The sequence below is a fragment of the Pararge aegeria genome, chromosome 16 (assembly GCF_905163445.1).
Source record: "Pararge aegeria chromosome 16, ilParAegt1.1, whole genome shotgun sequence".
NCBI classification, from domain to species: Eukaryota; Metazoa; Arthropoda; class Insecta; order Lepidoptera; family Nymphalidae; genus Pararge; species Pararge aegeria.
Genome location: NC_053195.1, coordinates 6411613 through 6436202, shown reverse-complemented (window position 1 = coordinate 6436202; position 24590 = coordinate 6411613). Strand labels below are relative to the sequence as shown.

At 34.9% G+C, this 24590-nt stretch overlaps 1 protein-coding gene across 1 annotated transcript in view; it reads right to left on the bottom strand.

The window, feature by feature from the left end:
- LOC120630663 (collagen alpha-1(XV) chain-like) overlaps positions 1-24590 on the bottom strand; it is a 144300-nt gene that overhangs the window by 11628 nt on the left and 108082 nt on the right. The window contains exons 4-12 of the mRNA XM_039899927.1: positions 19604-19675; positions 17842-17892; positions 11916-12000; positions 10336-10382; positions 7758-7868; positions 5738-5752; positions 4085-4240; positions 2197-2394; positions 540-569 (exon numbers count right to left, since the gene is read on the bottom strand). Of these exons, the coding sequence (XP_039755861.1) occupies positions 540-569; positions 2197-2394; positions 4085-4240; positions 5738-5752; positions 7758-7868; positions 10336-10382; positions 11916-12000; positions 17842-17892; positions 19604-19675 (765 nt within the window). The remainder of the gene's footprint in view (positions 1-539; positions 570-2196; positions 2395-4084; positions 4241-5737; positions 5753-7757; positions 7869-10335; positions 10383-11915; positions 12001-17841; positions 17893-19603; positions 19676-24590) is intronic.

Genomic DNA, 24590 nt, shown 5'->3' with positions numbered 1-24590 from the left:
TAATAAAACACAAAAGACATGCATTTTTTATTTAGTTAAAATAGTAATATGGTATGTATGTCGATAATGACGGACTCCCACGCTTCGGCCGTGGCTAGTTACCATCCTACCGACGAAGACGTGCCGCTAAGCGATTGAACGTTCCGGTACGATATCCCTGCCAAGTAAGGCAGTTATAGTTAGGTTACTCCCTAACTATAACTGCCGTACTTGGGAGTAGGGAGTACCCTAACAGATACCATCTTAGACTGCATCATAACTTACTTCAAGATGAGATTGCAGGCAAGATTTAGGCAGTGGCGTGCAATTCATATATGCACGAAAGCACAGCCTACCCTAACATTTTTATATGTCTCATAAAGAAGAAGAATTTTTCCATTTCATGCCATATTCCTTTATTATGCATACCCTGGCCAAAAACCTTATGCACGCCACTGGGTGGGTGTGATTTAGAAAGTTAAGCAGAATTATAAGAAGCATGCTAGGAAGAAAAATAAGATCTATAAGTCACTGCTCAAAACTTCTGATGACGAACTTACCTTGTATATTTGTCTAGGCTTCCAATTTGACTGCATAAGGACAAAAAAAGCATTAAATAACATTTGACATGAAAAACTTTACTCTTCCTTCTGGGACCAAAGGAAGAATAGCATTACTGTCGGTTATTAAGATTTTTACTTATATATAGCATTACTATTTTTTTTTTTTTATTATAATTTTATAATTATGTATCCCCTTAGAAACTATGCGTTTATGGTGGGAATGGCGACTACTTTATCTAAATGTAAATGCAATTTAATCTAAAAAATGTAAAAGATGTAAAGCTAAAAAATGTCGTTTACATTTCCTTAAAAATATATGTTTTTTTTTCATTTATACATTGCAAAGCGGGTCTTCAATTTTTTTGGGTTATATGTGATTTATAATTCCTTCTTCCGTTCACATTATGTGTTTTCGGTAGAATGAACTTTTTATAACTAGGCAGTTTCCGAAAATTTCCATCTCGCTCTTTACGTCTAAGATGTTGTATATTACCAAATTCTTCCTTGAGTACAGCTAATGTTACTTTGCTCTGCACTGGCATATTTAAAAAATAAATGTCAGAATATATCCGCATACGTGGTGGTTTGATAAAACATCATGATAGTGGCCATAATCTTAGGTAGGTAACCTATTAATCATTGATATATTGGCGTAATTGACTTTGATTTTAATTATCTTAGCTGAGGAACTTTATCAGCTTAAATGTACATCAGGAATAAAATGTATACATGTGTGCTGTGCTGCTGCGTAATTCCTATATAAGTCCTAACTCGGGGCTCACTATCATCGCTTAAAGCAGTATTATTTTAATATCGTAGTTATGATCCTTGTTTTACGGACTCCAAAGTTAATCTCATAGAAATGTGATTTTAAAATTATCTTTACTAGTATTATTAAGAAAAAAGATTTTTTTTGTTTCTATCCAATAGGCTCCGAAACTACTGGACCAATTTTAACCATTTCTTCGCCAAAAGAAAGCTTAACTATCGCAAAGTATCAAAGGCTAAATTTTATTTCCAAAAAATTGGAATTTCTTAAGAAAATTGCAATAATGTAGCCCTTTGGGTTACATTATCGCATATATAGCAAAATGTTGCCTATAAAATAAATTGCTTGGCGTGCGCTGTGAAAACTATTAATAATCCGTAAAAAGTATGTACTACATGATAAAAGTAATCAATATTACCTACGAAAAAAATCACGAGGGAATATCTCTACCTATCAAAAATAAGTCACAATAGCAGTTTTTGTGTTTTAAAGTGTTATTAAATCGCCGGCGCGGTAGTAACAAAAGTGGGTTACATAACACATTATTAGGTATCCTAGTATTCACCCTTATTTAAAGAGATAACGATATATAAAATAAAGGGTATTTATTTAGCAATAAAATACTTTTTATTAATTCCAATTGGAATATAACAAAACAGTTATTTTTACTGATACACATTTCCCATTTATACTGTTCCTACGGGATGCGGGACAAAAACAAACGCGGACAAAGTCACCGGCTACAGCTACTTATAAAATTAAAAATGTAAATATAACCTCCAAATAAGTATGTTTAAGAAGCAACAATTCTTTTGTACAGTATTTTATAGCTTTAATGTTACAAGGAAAATACTGGCTATATTTGTGACATATTTTTTTACTTACTTCGAAATTGCTGTAGTCAGATGACCCTGGGGGTCCTGGTGGCCCAGCAGGCCCCGTGTTGCCTGGTCTTCCATCGACGCCCGGTTCACCCTTTGCCCCAGATGGACCTTCCGAACCTCGAGGGCCATCGCCACCTCTGTCTCCTTTTTCACCTCTTAGTCCTATTGGTCCGCGTTCCCCAGGCATTCCTGGCTGACCCTGTCGAGAATTAAGAGTTCAATAGGTAATCTTCCGATTTTGTATTCAAGTTTAAATATTTTGTTGCTATTCTATTAAAATTAGTGGAGTTTGAGCATTCCGATAAAATTAATGTTATGTATTAGAATAAGCTAATTTGATTTGAATGTCAGTGTGCCCGTTTTTCCTTATTTGCCATTTGGCTTATGTTTACTTAAATTAACCTTTGAACATAATATCCTTGAGGAATACTACGCAAAGAGAGAGTAAATGATTTAAACGTGGCATAACATCGGAATAGCTATGCAGTGTCTTTTCTCGCTCTTACACTTGAGAGGTTTATTTTTTCGAATTGTATGTAGCTGATTAACCGTAATGATTTTTTGGTGAACCTCGGAATGAGGCTCTGCCAGGAAGAATTTGAACCCTAGGGCTGGATGAATCGAAGGGATCGTCGGCCTGGGGGCGCATCATGTGGGGATGAAACTCGGTTCAGACAACGATTGCTGTTACGGGGTTTAGTACGGTGATTAGTCCGCACGCCTCAGAGGTCGTGGTGTGCGTAAGAATGACGTTAGAAGTCGGGTACCTCGTCTTCGCCGGCTTAAACGCTGTGCATAGGTAAAATGTATGTCCTGATAGGGAGCATTGATAGTAGTAATCTGATCGTCAGGGTCGGGTTGCTGCCAATTGAAGTGTGACAAAACATTTCACAACATGTCCGATATTATATTCCGTTGATTAATATATAAAGCCCTTTGGGAAGAATCGTCAACAGCCTATAACAGTCCACTGTTGAACTAAAGGCCACTGCAAATGGGAGGGTTGGACTATTATCACCACGCTGCGCTGGGCAGACGAGTTGGTGATCGCAGTAAATGGTAGTAGTAGGACCGAGGATGCTGATGCCTACTCTCTATTATATTTCCTTTTTCGCCTCGTACGATACCCGTGGAAAGAGAGGTTGTGACAACTGTTTTCTGATCTGCCGTCACCACAAAGCATATTGGGGTTGAATATTATTATTTTATTGATTAAGTCATCATTATCATCACTTCAACCGATTGAAGTCCACTGCTGGACCTAGGTCTTTTGTAGAGAGTTCTAAAATCCACGGTCCTGGGCTGCTTGTTTCCAGCGGCTCCCTGCGACTCGTTTGATGTCGTCTGTCCACCTCGTTGGGGGCCGACCAACACTGCGCTTAACTGTACAGTGTCGCCATCCCAACACCTTAGAACCCCAACGTCCATCGGTTCTCCGAGCTGTGTGACCCGCCCATTTCAACTTCAGCTTTGCAACTCGCTGATCTATGTCGGTAACTCTGGTTCTTCTACGGATCTCTTCATTTCTGAGGATACGTTCTGATTACGTAGAGATACTCCCAACATTGCTCTTTCCATCACCCGCTGAGTGATTCTGAGCCTTCTTATGAGGCCCATAGTAAGCGACCACGTTTCGGATCCGTAAGTCATCACTAGCAACACGCACTGTTCGTAGACTTTCGCATTCAGGCACTGAGGGATTTTGGACGAAAAGATGTCTCGAAGTTTCCCGAACGCTTTGGATTCGACGGTTCACCTCTTTCTCAAAATTGGACCTACCTAACTGGATCGTGTGTCCTAGTTACACACGATCCAGTTAGGTAGGATTGATTTAGTAAATAATCATAATTAAGTTAAAAACTAGAAAGAATAAAACAGCGAGTACATACAGCAATACCAGGGGCCCCAGTACGACCATCAGCACCGACCAAGCCCTGTGGTCCTGGAGGACCTCGCAGCTCCGGATTGGTTTGCAGAAGTGATAAGATGACGGTGGAGTTACAGCCACAGTGACCAAGCGATGCGTAGTTCTCACCATATATTTGCTATAAGAAGGTATGGAGAAAGTATTATTTCGTTACATTATGGCTATATAATATATATAATATAGCTTTTTGAAACGTAATATTTTGAATAAGAGCGGTGTTATCACTTGTGCCTATCTTTCGCCTGGCATGCGCTCTAACGTTGTGCGTTTTTAACGGTGAAGGAAAACACGTGAGGAAACCTGCATGCCTGAGATTTCTCAAAGGTATGTTGAGTTCACACATCTTCAATCCGCATTTGGCCAAGCATTTGGGGAATGGGTTTATAATAATGAGGGTGTCATCACCCTATACTACCCCTACACCCTATACAATATTTTACAACATTTTTAAGTTAACGCTAATTACATCAAGCGAGCATTTATTTTTGGACTTTGAATGGTTAATTTCGAGATGTGCTTTACATAAAGATTTATTTATGGGGCACAAAGTATCATCAGCTATCAGCTGCTATTTTATACTGAAAAATAAACTCTCTCTTGGAGCTTCAGTGCAATTATGTTTAGTTAAGCGTACTTTCATGAATTTTGGTATATAGGTATTTCTAGTCTTTTTCGTTTTAATTTAAAAAAAAAACAATCAATGTTATGAATTTGAAAGTTAGTTTGTTTTTTCATCACACATTCTCGTAACGTGGACCTTATTATATGGATATAAGTTAAGTATATATCCATAGTTAAGTTTACAGTTAAAACGGATTTTATTTTGAATACCAACAAAGCGTTTTATGTGGCTAAAAATATTACGCATTTTTTGAAATGAAAAAATATATTTTGCACTTAAGAAGGTCCAAAATATTATTTTTTTATGATAATTTTCTGTAATTATTATTTTTGCTTTGTGGTTGAGTACAAATGTTTTATAATATCTTGGATAAAAGAGGAATTCAGGGAGGATTCTAGGAGGAAAACCGAAATAAAAGGCTTAGTTATTTTCTAAGAAAATATTTAAATGTTTGGCTTGTTTTTCCTCGCAAGTTTGATGAAAATGTAATAAATATGAAACGCGTATGCATTATTCTTTAAACTCTGCTTCCTTATCGCGCTCACATACAGCTCGCGCGCTTAATCACGCATGGACTGTAAAGCATCACTAAGCATACTCGTATCATAAACTACTATTATTTCAAGCAGCAACTTACAGCATTTATAACATAGAAAATATGGGCAGAACAGAATAAAATTATATTTTCATGATATAAATTTCCGCTTGATAACGACTTTTTATACGAAAAATATATTTATCATACAAGTGTTACCCAATTGATGGATAAATTTTTAAATTTATAATAAGATAAATTATAATATTACGATGATAACACAAAACCAATAGGTAAGTATTTATTTTAGTGCTATCATTACACATTTTCCTTTTTTGCGTTGTTTTTCAAATCTTTATCTCAGTGGGAAGTTGGTTTAAAATATAATACCTACAATTTGACTCAAACTTATCATGTGTTTAAAAGCAATTAAACGTAGTAAAATAAACTGTACATACCTTAACAACATTCCTCTGTTTGAGTTTGCAACAAGAATAATTAATTAATTCTTTCTTTTTTATAATTTTAATGCTTATTATCTGTTTAAATTTCAGAAATAGAAGTACAATGCTATTCCTGCATTTTAGGTTACATAACAAAAAGGTATCTTGTTTATCCAAGTAGCAAAACTATATAAGCTATTATAGAAACGAAATAACGATTTTTTTTATAAATGTTTGTGTGATGAACATGAAAGTTTTTCAGTGTCTTGGTGTTTATCTGTATATTATAAGTATTTATGTGTATTATATTCATAAAAAAATATTTATCAGCTATCTTAGTACCCATAACATGCTATGCTTACTTTGGGGCTAGATGGTGATGTGTGTATTGTCGTAGTATATTTTTTTTTTATTATTTTTTTTTTTTTACTTGTCTTGTAGGAAGGACACCCTCGGGAAGACGAGGGGTGGTGGCAACTGAATTAAAAAGCTAGTAGAAAGAAAGAGTTAAATATTTTTAATTCCAGAGGTATTTTAACTAACTAATTTGGGACCTGATAAACTATATAAGTTAAATGGACTTCATCTCCATGAATTGGGAAATGGAACCATAGCGTGTAGAACATGCTAACTGCCTTTGTGACAAAAACTATCAAAGAGCAAATGAATCGATTGCCACAGTTCGAGCATTGGAGTGCTGCCAGGCGCATAGGTAACTAAGTTATGATCGCACCAATTTAGTGAACCGCAGTTTCCTTCGCTCGGAAGTAACAGTCAGGAAATTGCCACGAATATTTTGGTATAGGTCACCATTTGAGAGAATTGATTGGAAAATCGATGGCCTTGTTACTTAAAAACTAAGTTTGTTTCAGAAATGTATGGCGCCTTGGCTAGGTATCTTGTTTATACAACTATTCAAAATGTTCAAAATAGTTTATTTCTTATGAAATAATACTAGTTGCAATGTTGGAAGTAAATTTCCCTTTTTGAAAAAAAAACAAATAAAAGTGTGACATTTGTGGCACTAAGAAGTGACATTGACTATCGGAAAGCGTTAAGAATATACGTGACATTGGCGAAGTACAACGTGCTGATTTGTCACACCTAAAAGCCAAAAAAAAAGAAAAGAAAAAGAAGAAGATATTTATATGCAGCCTTAAATAAAAAAAAGAAGAATTTTGTATGCATTTGACACTCAGCAAATTATAAAACAAAATGAATCAAAATATACATATGACATGACTGTCATTTAGGGCAGTTTTTTTGGACGAACATGTTCTGTACGGATCTACGTTCTTAGAAAGCCGCCATTTTTGAATACATTTTTGTCAAGTACATTATTGGTTTTTATTATATATTACTACATTTTATTCACTTTTAAAAAGTACAGTTCTGTTGGGTATTGTTATTTTATGATAAAAGTGTACATTACCTGGTCAGGGGAGGTACAACTCCTTTAATGGAATGAATGAAGTTAACGATGATAATTCTGTTTTATAAAAGGTTTTTGACGACATCACTACACACACTGTTTTTTTTTTAAGTGGGAGGATATATATCATTTAAAAAGAAGACTGGGGACAAGCTTCGGCCGTGGCGAGTTACCACCCTATACCCTATCGATATAGTCGCGCCGCTAAACAGTTAGCATTCCGGTACGATGTCGCGTAGAAACCGATTTGGGATAACAGGTGAAGATGCAGTATAAGATAGTAGAGGGCTACTCACCAATCTCATACTGCATTATCACTTACCAGCAGGACAGTCTGCAGTCAAAGGCTAACGTGTAGTGGAATAAAACACGAGGAAAGTCTACGAAATATGATATAAAAAATTTAATCTAATTTAGCTGGTTAGATAAGTATTTTGTTTGCGATGCAAGAAATGTCTTGAAAGGGGATATGTCTTCTTCATAAGTAATTTGCAACATTCAAATAAAAGTAACAGGACGCGATCCTAAAATATTTTGACCAAGACACAAGACATAACTAGCTATAACTTATATGTATGATCATAATATGTAAAAGTTACTCACGTCGTCGCCAGACCCTGACATTTCTGTAAGAGCCGTGATGCCCGGTGAACCTGGAGGCCCTGGGGGTCCGGGTGGCCCTGGGGGCCCTCGAATGGACTCTCCAGGAGCGCCCTATAAGGAAAAATCTAATTATTACATTATATAATAACCATATATATAATAAGTAATTAACTTGAATAAATGACATAATGTTATTCTTTTTTTAACGATTTTCTCTTTAATCTTTGTTATCTTTGCTTATTGGATTAACAACGCTGGATATTTCTATATCACAGTCATCATACATATTACTATGGAAGTCTAAATACTATTTGGAGCAGGTCTTTTGTAGGGATCCCTATACCACGATGATGTGCCGCTTGTGTCCTGATATTTTATGCGAAGCTTTACTCGATTCATTTGCAAATATTTTTCATTTACACTCTTAAAAAAAAAACACTTTAATATTCCGACTACTAAGTTGAAGAACTTGCTTACATTACGTGCTGAATTTGTTTGTCTTTTTAGAGTTAATTTTGAAGCATCCTCGATCGTTAATAAAATATCGTTAGTAAAGTATTAAATTCCATATTCAATTTAAATCCCTTGGTAAAGCATACAGTAATATTATTATTACTAAAACATAAATAGATTGCTTGATTTTAGTAGATTCTCTCATCATTCGCGTTTTTCGCCAGCAGAGCCTTCCTTGTAATCCTATATTTTTTTAAGTTATTACATCGTTCATAGATCGTTTTTTATTTCTAAGTTAACGAAGTGTATAAACCGTCACCTAAGCGTTATTCAAAGAACAAATGGGTATGCTTCATACGAGCTTGTGATAGGCCTCTAAGATTATTAACGCTTTAATTGAAACGCTGGGTTTCGGTTCTGAGTTTTGAGTTTATCTGCTTGCCTACGTACCCTCACAAGCTTCATAAGTCAAAATGCGTAAATCCCAGGTGTATGTGTTGTTCAAAAATAGTATTTACATTGCAAAAACAACAAAACTTTGTTACATATCATTCGAAGTAGGTGATACAAACATGAAATCAAACGAAAATCACGTGTAATCACACTTTATTACATAAAGCGCCTGTTAGATAATATCGGCGATTTTAAACTCAATCATGCTACAAACCAATTCGAGTAGGCTTCGCACGAGTACCATCAGGCACGGATGATCAAAACAGTGTTAAGTGCTGTATAATGACTCTATGTCATGGTACGGGCGTTAAGAGCGTGTTTATAGCCGTTAAATACGCATCCGACACGATATTTGTCTATTTGTGACGGGTTACGAACTGCACGTGCCGTTTACATTTATTATACCGCCGAGCCAGCCTTGCGAGGATTTTTTTTTAAAGATAGTTTTTGTGTTATAATTTTAATTACTTAAATACATCGATCTTCGCAAGTACCTAGTGTTTTATTAAGAATCAACCTACCGTACTATAAATATCATTGTAAACATATAACAATTGCGACGTAACAGTGTCATTTAATATATCTACTACAGAGCTATATCTGCGCCATAGATAATACATTAATTGAATATAGAAACTACGAACAAATATTCCAAATAGTTTGTTCGTAGTTTCTATACTGCTTTAATATATTTATTTTGGCGCAGATGTATATCTGAAGTAGATAGATCATCAGCGCGAACGATAAGCCACTTAAAGTGAAGGCGGCACGGCATACATCCTGCTGGCTTATCGGCGTTCAAGTTTGCGTCCTGTTTTCGGCCAGTCGCAGGATTCTTGTCCGAACGCGATCGTCTTGTTGATTGGTCGCACACAATATGCAAAATTAAACGCTAAAAGGACGCTCTCTGGACGTTGTAGCTTAGCCTGGACTTAATGAAGGCTAACTTAATTAAATTTGACACGAACAACACGTCGAACAATTGCTAAATACAATGTAAAATTATGAGCTTATTGCATGTCAGAATGACTTTCTATAAGCATAATTTTATTATTTTAAGTGTGAAACAATTTAATTGCGGAACGTTATCGTTACAATTGTAGTTGTAAGGTTGAATCGTTATGTTCTTTACATGCAGCGTTTTTTTCGTAATTATAATAATAGTACTAAACAATAAACTAAATTTACTCTGGGTTATATCGTTACCCGTGTCATTCGTTTATTCAGTATAAGGATACTTAATCTATCATATTTAGCTGTAGTATCGTATTCAAAGAGGATGTAAACGTGGTCGTATCCATATCTTGATGACTAAAAGGTAGCTAACGGTAGGCGGCGCTACAGACAATAAATCGAGTGGCAAAACAATGGAGCCCGCTCTTTGTGTGAAAACTGCGAATTTTGCGTTCCAATCCCACATGTTTGTTAACCGGCGTACGAACGTCTCTTTTTTTTCATTTGTAAAGTTTTATTTGCTCCCGGATTAATTCACATTCATACCGGATTTATAAAGCGATTTTTAAATCTAAAATACTGCACATTTTAAAATTTAATCGGAACCTTCGGATTTTTATTCAATAATGGGCTCCGATATGAGTTATTCAAGCGATTAAAATTCGGCATCGTTTTACCAATACTAAGGATAAAAAAGTGTAAATTTATTTAATCTTGCCCTTGGTCCCCTTTCTCCTTTTTCTCCTCGAAGTCGCAGTGGGTATCCTGAAAAAAATTAAGTAAAGATCAAGAAATAATATTTTAACTCGTACTTGCGACTAGTACTCAGGCTGAGTGGCATTTTTAGGCTTTAGGAATATATGTATGTTTCACTTTAAAACCTGATTTGTGTGAATTTTTAAATTTAAATAATATTAAAATACGTTGCGTCGTTCAAGTTCAGGTCTTGCGTTCAGTATCCTCTTTTCACAAGAGATCGAAGAGATTTAGATCCTCTAATCACAACACTTACAAGCAAGCGCGCGCCTGAGATTGGTTGCTTGCTGGACGCAAACTTGAACGCAAACTTTGACGCAGGTTGGACGCAGAAGTGTGGCCCTCGCTTATGAGTAGAAACAATAATAATGTTATAAATGCGAAAATTTGGATGGATGTTTGTTACGCATTCACCAGCACAGCTGAACGGATCTGGATGGAATTTAAGACAGACATAGATTACAGTCTGGAATAGGCTATTTTTGATTCTGAAAAAATGTACGGTCTCCGTGGTATAAGTTTGTTTTTGTTTTCGAAGGGATCGACAGTTCCTTTGGCATCGTGCTAGTTCATGGGCTATATACTAGGGCAAGAACTAGTTATACCATAAATTGAAACGTAAACAGTACCTACCTAAACACCCTTAAGATGTAAACAGAAAGTTGTTAATAGCACAGTGGGGTTCATAAGTCACGCCGTAATTACGTATCGTAAAGCAAACAGTCGTTAATCCGCGCAAACACTGTAACCGCACGGTCTCGTCTCGTAACCGTCCCTCGTAATGGGTTTTTGATATAACTTACAGTGCTGAGTATTGCTCACAGTAGTTTATTTATTATGTCTACAGACTGGATACATTTTTTATGGTCTTTATAATATTACTAGCAAACCTGGCAAAAGTCAGGAGTTAAAACATTTAGGAGTCCATTGCAATATACATACAAAGTTTCATCGAAATCAGCCCAGTCGGTTAGGAAGAATTAAGTGAAAAACACGCGTATTATTATTATTAAGAATTATGTAAATTGAGTTATTAGGCTGCCCCTGTTGTCTCTGCCCTAGGTATCGAGGCAGACGAAACTTTTTTTTTTGTTTTCTACAATGCAAAAAAAAGCAAATCAGTCCAGCCATTACCATAATACAAGTTAAGATGTAAGTAAAGTTAAGGGTTCATACTTTTAAAGTAGCCTTTAAAGCGAGGGCAACACTGCTTTGTCGAATCGACGTCTTTAACGGCGTTTAACGTTTGCATCGTGTGCGCGACCAACCACCACACTTCAGCCCGAGTGCACGCTTCTTGATATTGGTCGCACACTTCACGCAAACTTGAAAGCTGCTAAGGACAAGTGCAAGTTTGTGCGGTGCAGTTTGACATTGCCTTAAGTTTTCATGTAAACCTGTCATTTTAACTGTCATTTTATAAAGACCATACTTTAAATACATATTTCTAGTTAAGATTATTTATACTAGAGAGTAGAAGCGCAGAATAACATGAGCTTCTTTTATTTATTTTTCTCGTGATAATAAAACAGGGTATTTTACCATCAAGGCCGGGTGGCGGTGGCGGGAATGGCGGTATGGTTCCGTACCTGCCCGACCCTTCGGCGTCACCTTCTTCTTGGTCCACCTGTGTCCAACAATTAATTATACAGTAATGTTGAGCATACTGGCTTTTTTTAATTAAGCGGTGCTATCCCATATCTGATGCGTTATGCGGGTAAGGTAGATTAGAAGGGTTAAGCGTTTTTGCGGTTAATTTTACATTTGCACATACAGCTAGTAAAGGCACATTCATTAGTGTACATTTTGTTTAAGATTTTAGTTACAAAATCTACGTTAGCCGGGCGCAATAAGTTTTGTTTGTCACATAGTTGATTATATTAATTTAGGTGTTTTGTAATTTTCAAGGCAAAGTTGTTTGGTGGCTACACTAAACGTTGCAGACAAAAATAAGGATATTATTTATGTATCCAGACATCAATGATTTTATTAAAACTGTATTCTAGACTAAAACAAATATGTAATATACCACACGTATACAGTTTATGAAATAAGAATGATATTTACAGCCGTTTAGAAATTTCAGATATTTTATAATACACATTTATATAAAAAAACATCACAGTATTCTTTAAGTTCTGTATATTACCTAAAGCAAACGAGGATAAGGTGCATTTTATGGTGAAAACACAGCATGTGGTGTAACAACCATAAATACACCAGTTGGTAATCCATATCATTGGCTTGTTTTAATATCTATCCAGTAGAATTAAAATAAACTGTACAAACAACAGTACAAACGATACGAATAAGAAAAAAAAAATCTTAATAGTTTGTTTAACAAATAGTAGTAGAGTAATTAGAAACTGTATAAGAATTTATATCAAAAAAAGGTAACACCACGTCACTTGTATGAGCTGTTCAGAATTTCCAAGTAATACCTACGTCGCAACTTGAGTAGGTATGTACTGCATGTTTTACTTTAGCAGTACATATATTTTGACTTTAGTTATTGTAACAAAACGACGTATTTAACTTTTCTGTCCTTCCGTAGTAAAATTGGGTTCATTCCTTTCAAAGTTCTTTTAATTCTTGCTCTTTATATAGTTGACGTGTGGATAGATAGTTGGATACAAATAGGCGTTACTTTGCGGAAATCCATGATATATTATGAAAATTAAGCTTAACTTGCTATACTCCGCGAAAAGCAGGAGAATCTGTATGATGTAATTTATTATTTTCTTCTATCCTTATACTCCACACTAGCGGAGTGATGCAAATTAAGCTGAATTTTCATAATCGAGTCCGATTCGTAAAATGAATACTAATAGGTTGTTGTTATGCGCTTATAACATAAGATATTATTTATTTAATTAGCAGACAAAATAAAAATCACGATTAGTAATTTTTTTTAAACCTAATATAATTTACAAGCCTACCCGATATTCACCCGTTATTCAATGATAAGATAATAAGTAGTAGATTTATTATCAAAAATAATGTAATTATTGTTGGAAGGTATCATTGTGATAAATTCAATTATTGTCACGTTACTATAATTGTTAGGGCTAATAAACAATACTACTTACTACAATACTGGACTTAAAGCCCCTCCCAATGTAATGGGAGGTGTCACCCATAAGCTGGGCAGTATTAGATGGTTGTAGTAGAACAGAGGACGCTGGTGCCCGTTCTCCGTTATATTCTTCCTTTGTGTCCGTTACACACAGACCGGCTCGGACCGGACAGCAGATTTTGATAGCGATTAAAATTGAGTGTTGGGTAGTTGAAATAAGGTTTATTTTTACATATCACCTCTTTTGTTATTGAGAATACCGGGGAGAAAAGCTAACGCGGTTAGTGTGAAATAATAAAAGGAGCCGACCGGCTAAGTATGATTTCTGATGACGCGCCCCGCTCTGGCTCAGCCGAACAGCTCCGTTTGCGTACTCTATGTGCTCCAGTCGATCTATGTAAAACAAAGCTTGGTCGCTCTGGCCAGTTCCAACCGTACGCGCGCCGGAGGTCTGTGTGAAAAGAAGAGCACCGTCCGATTCTGTCCGAGCCAGTATGTGTGAACGGACACTTAGTCGCATACGACAACCACGGGAAGAGTAGGGCTTTTACCGCACTATAGTAATTAAACAAGCTATTTAACGCAAAAGTATAGTATCTACTTGCTAATCTCAAATTTCTGATGACGTTACGAATTAAAATAATATGAAAAGTAACATTAAGTTAATAATCTTTCGACTATACCCGTATCTTTGAAATGTTGCCAGTTGAGACGTTTGATTACAGAATCGGAAACCGTGTACGCGTAGAATACGTAATTCTGTCCCGGGATTATTTGGATATGTATGAATGTTAATAACTTGAAGCACCCAATTCTGTCTTCACGCCTACCTAATGAAGTGTTTGTAGGTTCAGTTTGTTTTCATTTATGAAGGGCTTTGTATGGTATGAATTATTTAAAATATGAGAATGAGAGAATTGCTGGTGAGTTTTTGTCTTTTATGTAGGTACTTTTAAATAAACATGTAGCATACTTGGAGCTTATTTAGATCTCTTGTTGTCCTTTGACGGCCGATTGGCGCAGTGATACTGCTTTCTGAGTTAAAGGCAGTGTTGTTAAAGTTAAAGGGTTTGATTCCCACAAGTGGAAAATTTTTGTGTTATGAATATGAATGTTTTTCAGTGTCTGGGTGTTTAGCTGTATATTTTAGTATATTAATCATACAATATTAATCAGGCATATTATGTTCTTATTTCTGTTTAGCTCTGTCGACCGCCCGCTAATTTAATAATAGTTTCTTTATGAGTAAAGGGTCGTTTCAGAGCCGTAAGTCTTTACTAGGAATATGCACTGTTCAAAAACTGGTCTTCAGACACTGAGTGCACCGCTGCGCAAATGAGGTCGTCAAAAATTCTAGTTCTAGTCTAATAGAGTTCTAAATTAGGTACGAAATGATTAAAATATCTACTCGACAGAATATTGCAATCTATGTTATAATGATTATATTTTACACATTATATCGGCTTAAGTAAATTCGCGAATTTCGTTGGTCAATTGATTGATAATGTAATGGGACTCGAAATAGATAAGGTATGCTATCTAGTGCAGAAGTAAACAAAGATATGACACAGGATGTAGATTAAATCACATAAATAAAGCATCGGTTACACTGATGTACTGAAAAGGAGAGATTCTGAGATGTTGGATATCTGGCAGCAAGCAGGGCATCGAGGTTCACGTTCCACGAATGGCCGATGCCGCCCTGTGTCTATCAACCTGAGAAGTAGGTGCTAAGCCGCATGAAACCACGCCTTTCAGACCGGAACTCGGCAATAGTGATTGGCAGCACTAATAATGGCATATATCCCTTAACCTAACCTAACTATTGAGTGTATCACTGACTCAAGGTAAACACCAAGGAGAATACCACTAGCACCGAGATGTTCACTTAAAACCACATTACACTAGCTGGGGTTTAGGGGGTATAATCACTCGTCATTGACTCCCACATACCCCTCCTTGGACGAAATGCCTAAACCCATTTCCCCAGCGCAGAAAAAAGAAAAAAAAGAACACTAACTAACCTAATTTCTTACTAAACGAACCTAATTTGCAAACCTCTTGCTAATTCGAAAATAATTATTTGAAGTAGGCCGTAGAAGGCAGGTAGTATAATTATTTGAGGTAGGTAGTTATTTGAATCACATTAAAGAGAATACTGTGAGTTGAAAGAAGTGAAGATATTTATTAAATATATAAATATCAATTGCGATATATCGAGTTTATAGGGATTCTACTATTAGTTTAGAAAGCAGATTTTACGCGAAGGTCGTCAAGAAGGAAAGCAGATTTTACTGAGACAAATTCGTCAAGAAACACTGCAATTGTGTTTTAAGTGAAAATAATTATTTTACGATTAACTTATAATTCTTCTATCTTTTAAGACATGAAAGTACAATAGTCTGTCAACAGAAAACGCGACGTGGCGACGTTTTATAGCTTATATATAAAATCCATGCTAACTAGTTATGAGATAATTGTGGATTCAGAAATAAATACTTCCAACTTGATTTACACAATTAATTAAACGATAATGCAAACCTAATTCAAATTTAAATATTTTTTTCCTAAATTCAGTTCGCAGGTTCCTTTATGGATGTTGAAATCTACTAAGATAGGGTGTTCTAAAATCCACCTCAAAGGAGCAAAATCGGGATTGGAAGATTGTACGAAAGTCCTATGTTTGAAGTTCAGGACATTAAAATCTGTAGTTTGATTAAGAGATTAAGAAAGGAGATGAGACAAAGTTATGGTTCCGTTTGTATGGTTTTACATCGATGCGTTATACGGTGTGTACATGCCCTTATGAACGCCGTCTGCGTTAGTCCGATGAAATTTGTTTGGCATAAGGGTACATTTGCTTGCCACACCAGAGTAAATATTTATAGCTATTGAAAAAATATCGTAGTCTTCCTAAAAAAATGTACTTTTTAAGTTTTACTAGTTGTTCAGAGTTTGGTCTTTAGGGACAATTAATTGTATTTTATATACTATTCAATTTATAGGAAACCTACTTGATAATACAAAAAAAAAACCTTTGATTGATAGATTTATTTATTCTCATACTATTATCTAAACCACAAAGGTCAAAAGGCAACATATCAAGTGATAACTTTTGTTGGTTTTGGCGAACCGTTTGATGATAAATTTTTTATTTTATATAGAAATCTGATTAAATTATTAAAACAATTTTATTTTAGGATTATTACAACATGCTACTCATTATTTATTGTATCTACCTAATGCTTCTTATCATTACCATTTATGGCTACCTAAATTCTGTAAGCGTTTTTGTACGTTTCTTACAAATAAAGTTGAACAATATTAAGTGTAAACATTAGTGTTAATAAGACCGTAAAATAACGAAAGAAAATATTTTGTAGGTCTCTGGATGATCTTAATAACAATGGTTGCAATAATACCTCACTCACATAGTGTCATATAAAGCGTCCATTGACCTTTGCAATAAGCTTATCTTACGACAGAAAGCAACCATTCTTGATAAAGAATGTTTGGCTTATGACTTTTTAAATGATAAGAATTTTGCTGCATTCTCTGACCACTTTAGGCATTTAATGATTTAACTTTCTACTGTAATGTATCATTATGGTTAACGTTTTCTATTGATGCATACACCAAACCATATTAAAAATTCATCAATAGAAAGAGCTATCTACATATTAAATTTAATAATTTAAACAACGCATTTTGGTATTAACAGCTTATGAGTTAGTAGGTACACAAAAACATTAAAGGAAATGAAATGAAAACATAATCACACAAATTGTTAAGCCCTGGTTAATTTTAGACATCCACAGATGCATTGTGTTAGTAGCGACGCCACAGTTTGGTGAAACTTACGCTGCCCTATAACACATTCGAAATGAAAATAAAAATCCTTAATTATTTACGTACTACGGAAGAAAAATATCAGCGAGGTTTTAAATTTAGGGGTGTTAATGACCCACCTTATTTGGTGTCAAAATAGATATTATTTACCTCACAAAAGTCATTGCGACTTTTGTTGAGTTTCTACTAAAACTATCGAACCTCGAAAGTTTAGAAGATAAATATACGCAAAATTTAGAAAACATAGAGATATAAACTATATATTATGTATATTTTAGAGATATAGGTACTGCCTGTAATTTAACTAACACGCGGGCGTACAAATCTTTAACCAATCTTAATTGGATTGAGTAACGTCAATATTTTGACACTCACAGTATAAAGAAGTAACAATTTAATTCCTCACAAGAAACAGTAACAAGTATATTAAGATTTTTGTAACACAATATCTGGTATAGTCGTTGTCAAATGTGTTAAAGAGTCACGCAGTTTTAGGTTAGTGAAGATAAAACTAACATAAACAAAATATATTTAAATAATCACCAAAAAATTGTCAATATCAATCTCTTCATTATCGCCGCCGTGGATTACCTCCTGTTAAATGTTTTAAGTTAAGTACATAAATAATAAACAAAATATTAAAAATATCATAATTATTCAGTGCAATCTTACAGGAGATTTGGTGGCTTAACCTGTATATTATATTTATAGAATAGTTTTTTTTGAAGTTGTACTTCCTTTGGCGTGATGGAGAAAAATACGATATATATTTACGATGCGCGCGCACACCGACACCTGAATTCTACATCGTAAAGTTAGTTCTAGGTGGCATGAAAACTATGTTCAAGTTGTATATTCTATTATTTTTATATTTAGAACACGTGTTTCGTAACAGTACAAAGAGCGTGAATAAATAAATATTATTACGTTACTAAAACCGTTTTTATTTAAATAAAATCTTTTTGATTAATTTTAATATTTATCGTTTGCATTATAGTTATTTTTTTTCCAAACGCCTAAGAAGTAGGTATAACTTCTAACGTTATTACATCCATCAATCAGACAAAAGATATAGAAAGGATTCTTTCATAATTTGTGGTCATATTACCACGAAAAAAGAAAGTATATACAGAGCCTATAAACAGAGCAACAGACCAACAGAGCAACAGAGTCTCGCAGGACATGCCTGGAACACGTCCTGTCCTGCCCCACCGTACCGCCCTTCATCAACCTAAGGCGTAAGCCTCTTGTGCTTGCAATTACAACGGTAACCACGCCCTTCAGACCGGAACACAGCGTTGCAACAATGCTGCTTTGCGGCAGAATTAGGCATGGCGGTAGTACGTTTCCGGATGAGCTCTGATACAAAAAGCTCTACCAGGTACTACTAAAACCTAGGTGAAACTTGAAAGAAACATCATTGGTTGATAGTTTATCTGACCTTTTGGTTCGATACAAGTATCTAACCAAAATGTATAATATGTTATGAGCTATTAAAGCTAGAACGCAATTACGACAAAACATGAGCGGTTCAATCAAACTATTTTAATTGGAATTATTTGCACTGATTTAAAACTATGAATTCAATATTGTCATGTACATACATTATATAAAACAGCAGCTAACGATTTGTAACCAATTGCATTGGTTTCAGTTATGGATATATGTTTTAAAACGTTATTGCGTGTTACTATGTAGCGTATGAGCGTTTTCTTTGAAGTTGAATTCTATATGCCAAAATCGTAATGGGCGATTGCACTGGAAGGGTGCTTTTAGATGACGTAAAAGCTGCCGCGTGCTCGTATACATTAATGACTAATATGAATTCCATTCACAGCACAACTTAAATTTCTTAGAATCACCCAATTACGCGTAAATAATAATTTGTCGCTCAGCATCTGCACTGTTAGTTAGATAGCCAGAAATTTAAATCTTACTACGCAGATTATCACAATCGTCATTAACGTATGCATTGGTCAAGCAGCTTCCGCATGAGAATAAATTTTCTAGCTACGTTGACAATTTATATGTTATCGAAAGAGCACCATCTAGTTCCGTAGAGACCGTTCTGTCACTAGATGGCGCTATTTTGATACCCGATAAATCGTAGTTGATTTATAAACAAATGGGTACATAGTTACGTATAGTAACGTAGGTAGGTGGAAAATCTAACACTTGGCATAATGTCCTATACCAGCAAATTAGACTTACAGGAGAATACAAACAGCGATGTCGCCTAAGGTTTGATACCAGAAGATCAACTTATTACTTATTATTATTACAAAAGTATAAAAATAAGACTTACCTCATAGGTATTCACGCATTGCACCTCCGCTTGAGAAGGAGACCCGTATAATTTCAGCTCTTGAAAAGCGCCCTGTATCACAAGGAGGGTTAAAACACGAACCCAAATCCACTCCATATCGTCTGACAATTCATCGAACGTTTTGTTTCATACACTTCGGAAAACTTTTGAAGATTGCTCGAAAAGCTTCTGGTTTCGATTGTACTTATTTACTTATGTTGCTATTGGTTTAAGAATTTAAATATGTTAAACTTTTAACTTTGTGAGTCGATTGATATTAAAAGTAGGTAGGTATGTGTAAATATAAATGGTATAAAAATAATATTGATATAATTGTCTTAGAACCCGCGTACGAGATTACGTTTTTTTCATATTGTAATCCTTATTTTAAGGAAATGTAGGTATAAAATTAAAGAACAAAACTAAAAGCGATGATAGTAAGCCCCAATACAAAATGGTTTTAAAGACACACAAGATAAGTAAAACGCCGGTAGGTACGAACCATTTTAGTAAAATAAAATGTAAAAGATTAATGAATTTAACTTGGCATATTTTATATACTAAGAGCCATATAATTCGTTATATTACGGGGAACCTATAAATAACCAAAAAAAGGTGTATAATAAGAACCCTATGGAGAGTGCGACAGCGATCAATCTAGCACATATTTGAATATTAACTTAATTAACACAAGTAATAACTGAACACATTTAGAATATCTAGCAATAATGTAGATCGGAAAGATTAAAGCGTTTGTCGATAAATCGTTAAGAGTCACCGTAAATGCGCAAGTAGCTTTTTTATTTTTATATTTAATTGAAACAATAAAATAAATCTCTTTTCCGCTCAGAGAAGCACATTATCTAACGATTTCACGCACGCGAGCGAGTGCGTGTCAATCAACGGGTACGCGGCGATGCACTAACTTTGAAACCGACCTAAGTTAAAGGAACGCTTTCTTAACCAGCGTAACTTAATACCTAAACACCGTTTTAAATCTTAACAAACATTCCAAGCTTAGGGGCTTTCTAAAACTGGTCTAAAATTCCATTCCAGTTCGGGATTACTTACTGTCAAATCTCAGGATTGATAGCATTCCACGATTTGAAAATAATGATTCTTTTTATAAAATATAACTTAGTTACCGATTTTATTCTAGAGTTTACAGTATTTTTTTGTTACAAAAACATAAGTTCTTACTCGTAAATATTTTCTGAATAAGCTATGTTTCGGTTCGTACTAATCCGACAAAGTCCTGAAGCAATGCGCGATCAAAATATTCCGATAATCAGAAAAATCTAAAACATAATTGTAGAGCCTATATCTCTGATATATTATTACCTTAACACACTATAATTGCCCGAAATTTTTAACCAATCAGAACCAAAATCTTCAGATAGCAGATTGAATTTAGTATAGCGCTATCCTTTGTATGTACAGGGAAGAGCAGAAGTAGGATATAGCTATTCGAAAGTAAGTGCTAGTCACCTCAGACAGTATTGTGACATATCACCTGAGGTGACTAGCAATTGCACGTGGAGGTTTTGGCTTTGACTAGTTACCACCGTAGCGGAAGGTCGAAGGACGTGACGCCAAGCGATTGAGCGTACCAGTACGATGATGTAAAAATAAGATTTTTTTTAATACTTATTTTTACATCATCGTGTTATTTTTACTTGGCTTGGCTTGGCTTGGAAATCTTATATCATTTTCTTAAGAATTACTAAAAAATTTTGATAAAAGCAGGCGTTACTTTGCGGAATTACATAATATATTATGTAAATTTAACTTAATTTGCTAAGGTACTCCGCGAATAGCATAAATCTGTATAGTGTTATTTGTAATTTCTTAAATTCTTATACTCCACACCAAATAGATCTGCGGGAATGTACTCTACCACCAAAGCATCCTTAAGAGATGTTGACTTTACATTGAATAATTATTAATAGTTGTTTGTTGTTCAATCTTTTCTTGAGTGCCTCAATAATTTTAAAAGCTGTGCACCCAATCTAACCTCTCTGAGGTAGCTTTGCTCATGTTTTTATACATTTAAAAGGCACAAAGGCGGCTTGCGTTCCAAATATCTGTAATTTCACCAAGAATTTCGCAATGAAGCGTTCTGCCTGCTAGGATTTTCGTCATACATCCAATAAAAGAATATCTGGAATGGATTAATGAAAACGTCGCTTCTGTAAATTTTAGGAAATTCAGAGGTTATTGTAAAAATGATTTTTGCCAATAATCCCTACTAATATTATAAATGTGAATGTAAGTTTGTTTGTTAAGCTTTCACGCAAGAACTACTGAACCGATCCTCATGAAACTTTGTACACATATTCTTGGAAGTGTTAGAAGTAATATAGGATACTTTTTATCCCGATTTTAAGCTCGGTTCCTTTGTGAGAGGGGATGAATGTGTTTGACGTTTTACACCATAACTCCGACAAATTATAACCGATTTAAATAATTGTTTTTGTACTGTAGAGGTTATAACATGTGTAAATTTTGGCCAAAACTTTGAGTAGATTTGATCAATGTGGTTGTAGATAGAGAACAGAACTCCTCAGCGGACAGCAGCAAATCCCTCATTTAAGGCTTAGCTATACTGAATACTTAATATGTTTTTAGAACTTTAACTAAATTGAATGCCACATCAAAAAACAAATTCAAACGCAGACGAAGTCGTGGGAAACAGCATATAAGCATTGTATGTTTATATGTATTTTATAAGTATTTATGTATCTTATTCATAAAAAAAATATTCATCAGTCATCTATGCGCCCATAACACGAGCTACGCTAACTTTGGGGCTAGATTGCGATGTGTGTATTGTCGCAGTATATTTATTTATTTATTTAAGTATTAAAATGTTATCTTCATGCCAAATGGGACACAGATAAATACATAATTTAAGTAAAAATCTACGTTAATTCCTATACAAAAACAGAAATCTTTGTACTTCTCTATCTATTTAATTTTAACTAGCTGGTAACCACAATCTTGCTATTCGGTTCATATTTGGCCTACGCAAATATGACCACGTTTCCGAATTTCGACAAAAACTACTAAATTTCCAGACTACTTTCATTTTGTAACGATCTGGGAACACAGAACCTCGTGATCCGAAGTCAATGTTGCGAAGTATTAGAGTAGCGAGGCAGTCATATAATATGTATGCCTTTTTGTTTTCATGTTTGTGATATGTATCTTCTTTGTATTCGAATTTAAAAATCGTTGTTTTCCAAAATTTTATATGCGATCTGATATGCGATCAGCTAAAATCCGTGAAATGTAATCTCTACTTAAAAATCAAAGCACAAAACAAACTGATTTTATTTTGAAGGAAAAATGAAAATCGTTTACAAAATCCACGTCAATAAATTCCATATCACGAAAAAACTCCCAATAACTCTTCAATTTTAGAATAATCTACAAAAACCGGCAGGCCATCAATTTTATTTACATGTCAAACCTATTGTGAAAGGCATGAATATCTCACCGCTCGGACCTTAATAAATCATGTACGTGGTAAAATTAGTATTATTTTTGCAATATCATTTCACGGGCTTTTTATTTTATCGCGGGTTGAAAGGTACCTGGCAATTTCAGTATGGAATGAACGTTGTTAAAAGGGTAGAACCTGAGCCAGTTCCAAAATTTTCTAATGAAATATATAGGGAATACTTTCAAATTCTATACCCTTTAAATTATTTTAATTGTTTGTCTTTTGTATATAAACTTCATGCCGTTATCGGCAACAGAATTTATTGCATAGTCTGTTATTTAATTTATTTCTCTTTTTCATATATACGATTGAAGCAGACGTAACTTTGCGGAAATCCATAATATATTATGAAAATTAAGCTTAATTTGCTATACTCCGCGAACAGCAGCAGAATCTGTATGGTGTAATTTATAATTACTTCAATCCGTATACTCCACACCAAACAGATCCTCGGCAATGTACCCTCTACGCACGTTTCACTCCGAAACCGGAGCATCCTCAGGAGATGTTAACAATAAATAAATAAATAAAATAAATATACTACGACAATACACACATCGCCATCTAGCCCCAAAGTAAGCGTAGCTTGTGTTATGGGTACTGAGACAGCTGATGAATATTTTTTTATGAATATAATACACATAAATACTTATAATATACAGATAAACACCCAGACACTGAAAAACATTCATGTTCATCACACAAACACTCTCCAGTTGTGGAAATCGAACCCACGGCCTTGGACTCAGAAAGCAGGGTCGCTGCCCACTGCGCCTCTCAATGATTAAGTGTTAAAAATTATTCATTGTACGATGATTGTTATTAATAATTGTCGTACGAAGCAAATGGTACAGAGCAACACTTCGTAGATAATGCGAGGAACACGTAGAACAACTCTACCCTGAGTCCATCAACCTGAGTCGTAGGTGTTAAGCCTCATGTGGCTATAATTACATCGGCCCCCCTCAGACTGGAACACAGAAATAAGTATGGCGGAAGTACTACCCCGAACAAGCTCTGTCACAAATAAGGCTAATTTTATCTATTATTAACTAGTAAAAGGTGTCAGGAAACATCAGTTTCAGTTTATAAGTATACCTTTATTGAAGTCGACGCAGCGAGGTAGCAACTTTCGCTTCTGTATAATAATTAAACCCTGAAAGTTTTTGTTAGGTATATTCCTAGTTTGTTCCTGCCACCTTTGAAAATTACACTTAGTAGTTTAATTAAGGTTGTTTTAAATATTAATACTATAATTTTGGGAATAACACTAAGTTTCTATTGGATCTGATGGATTGTAAGTGGCAAAACCATGATCTATGAACTCAGCAAGACTTCAGAAGGAATGCTAAGAACACGCATATTTGCTTTGAAGTGAAAACAAAATCTGTGATGTGTTTTTACACTCGACTAAAAGTTGATTTAATGGGTTCTCCGTTAATTGGCAACTTTTTAGGATTCCGCACCCAGTGGTAAAAGGAT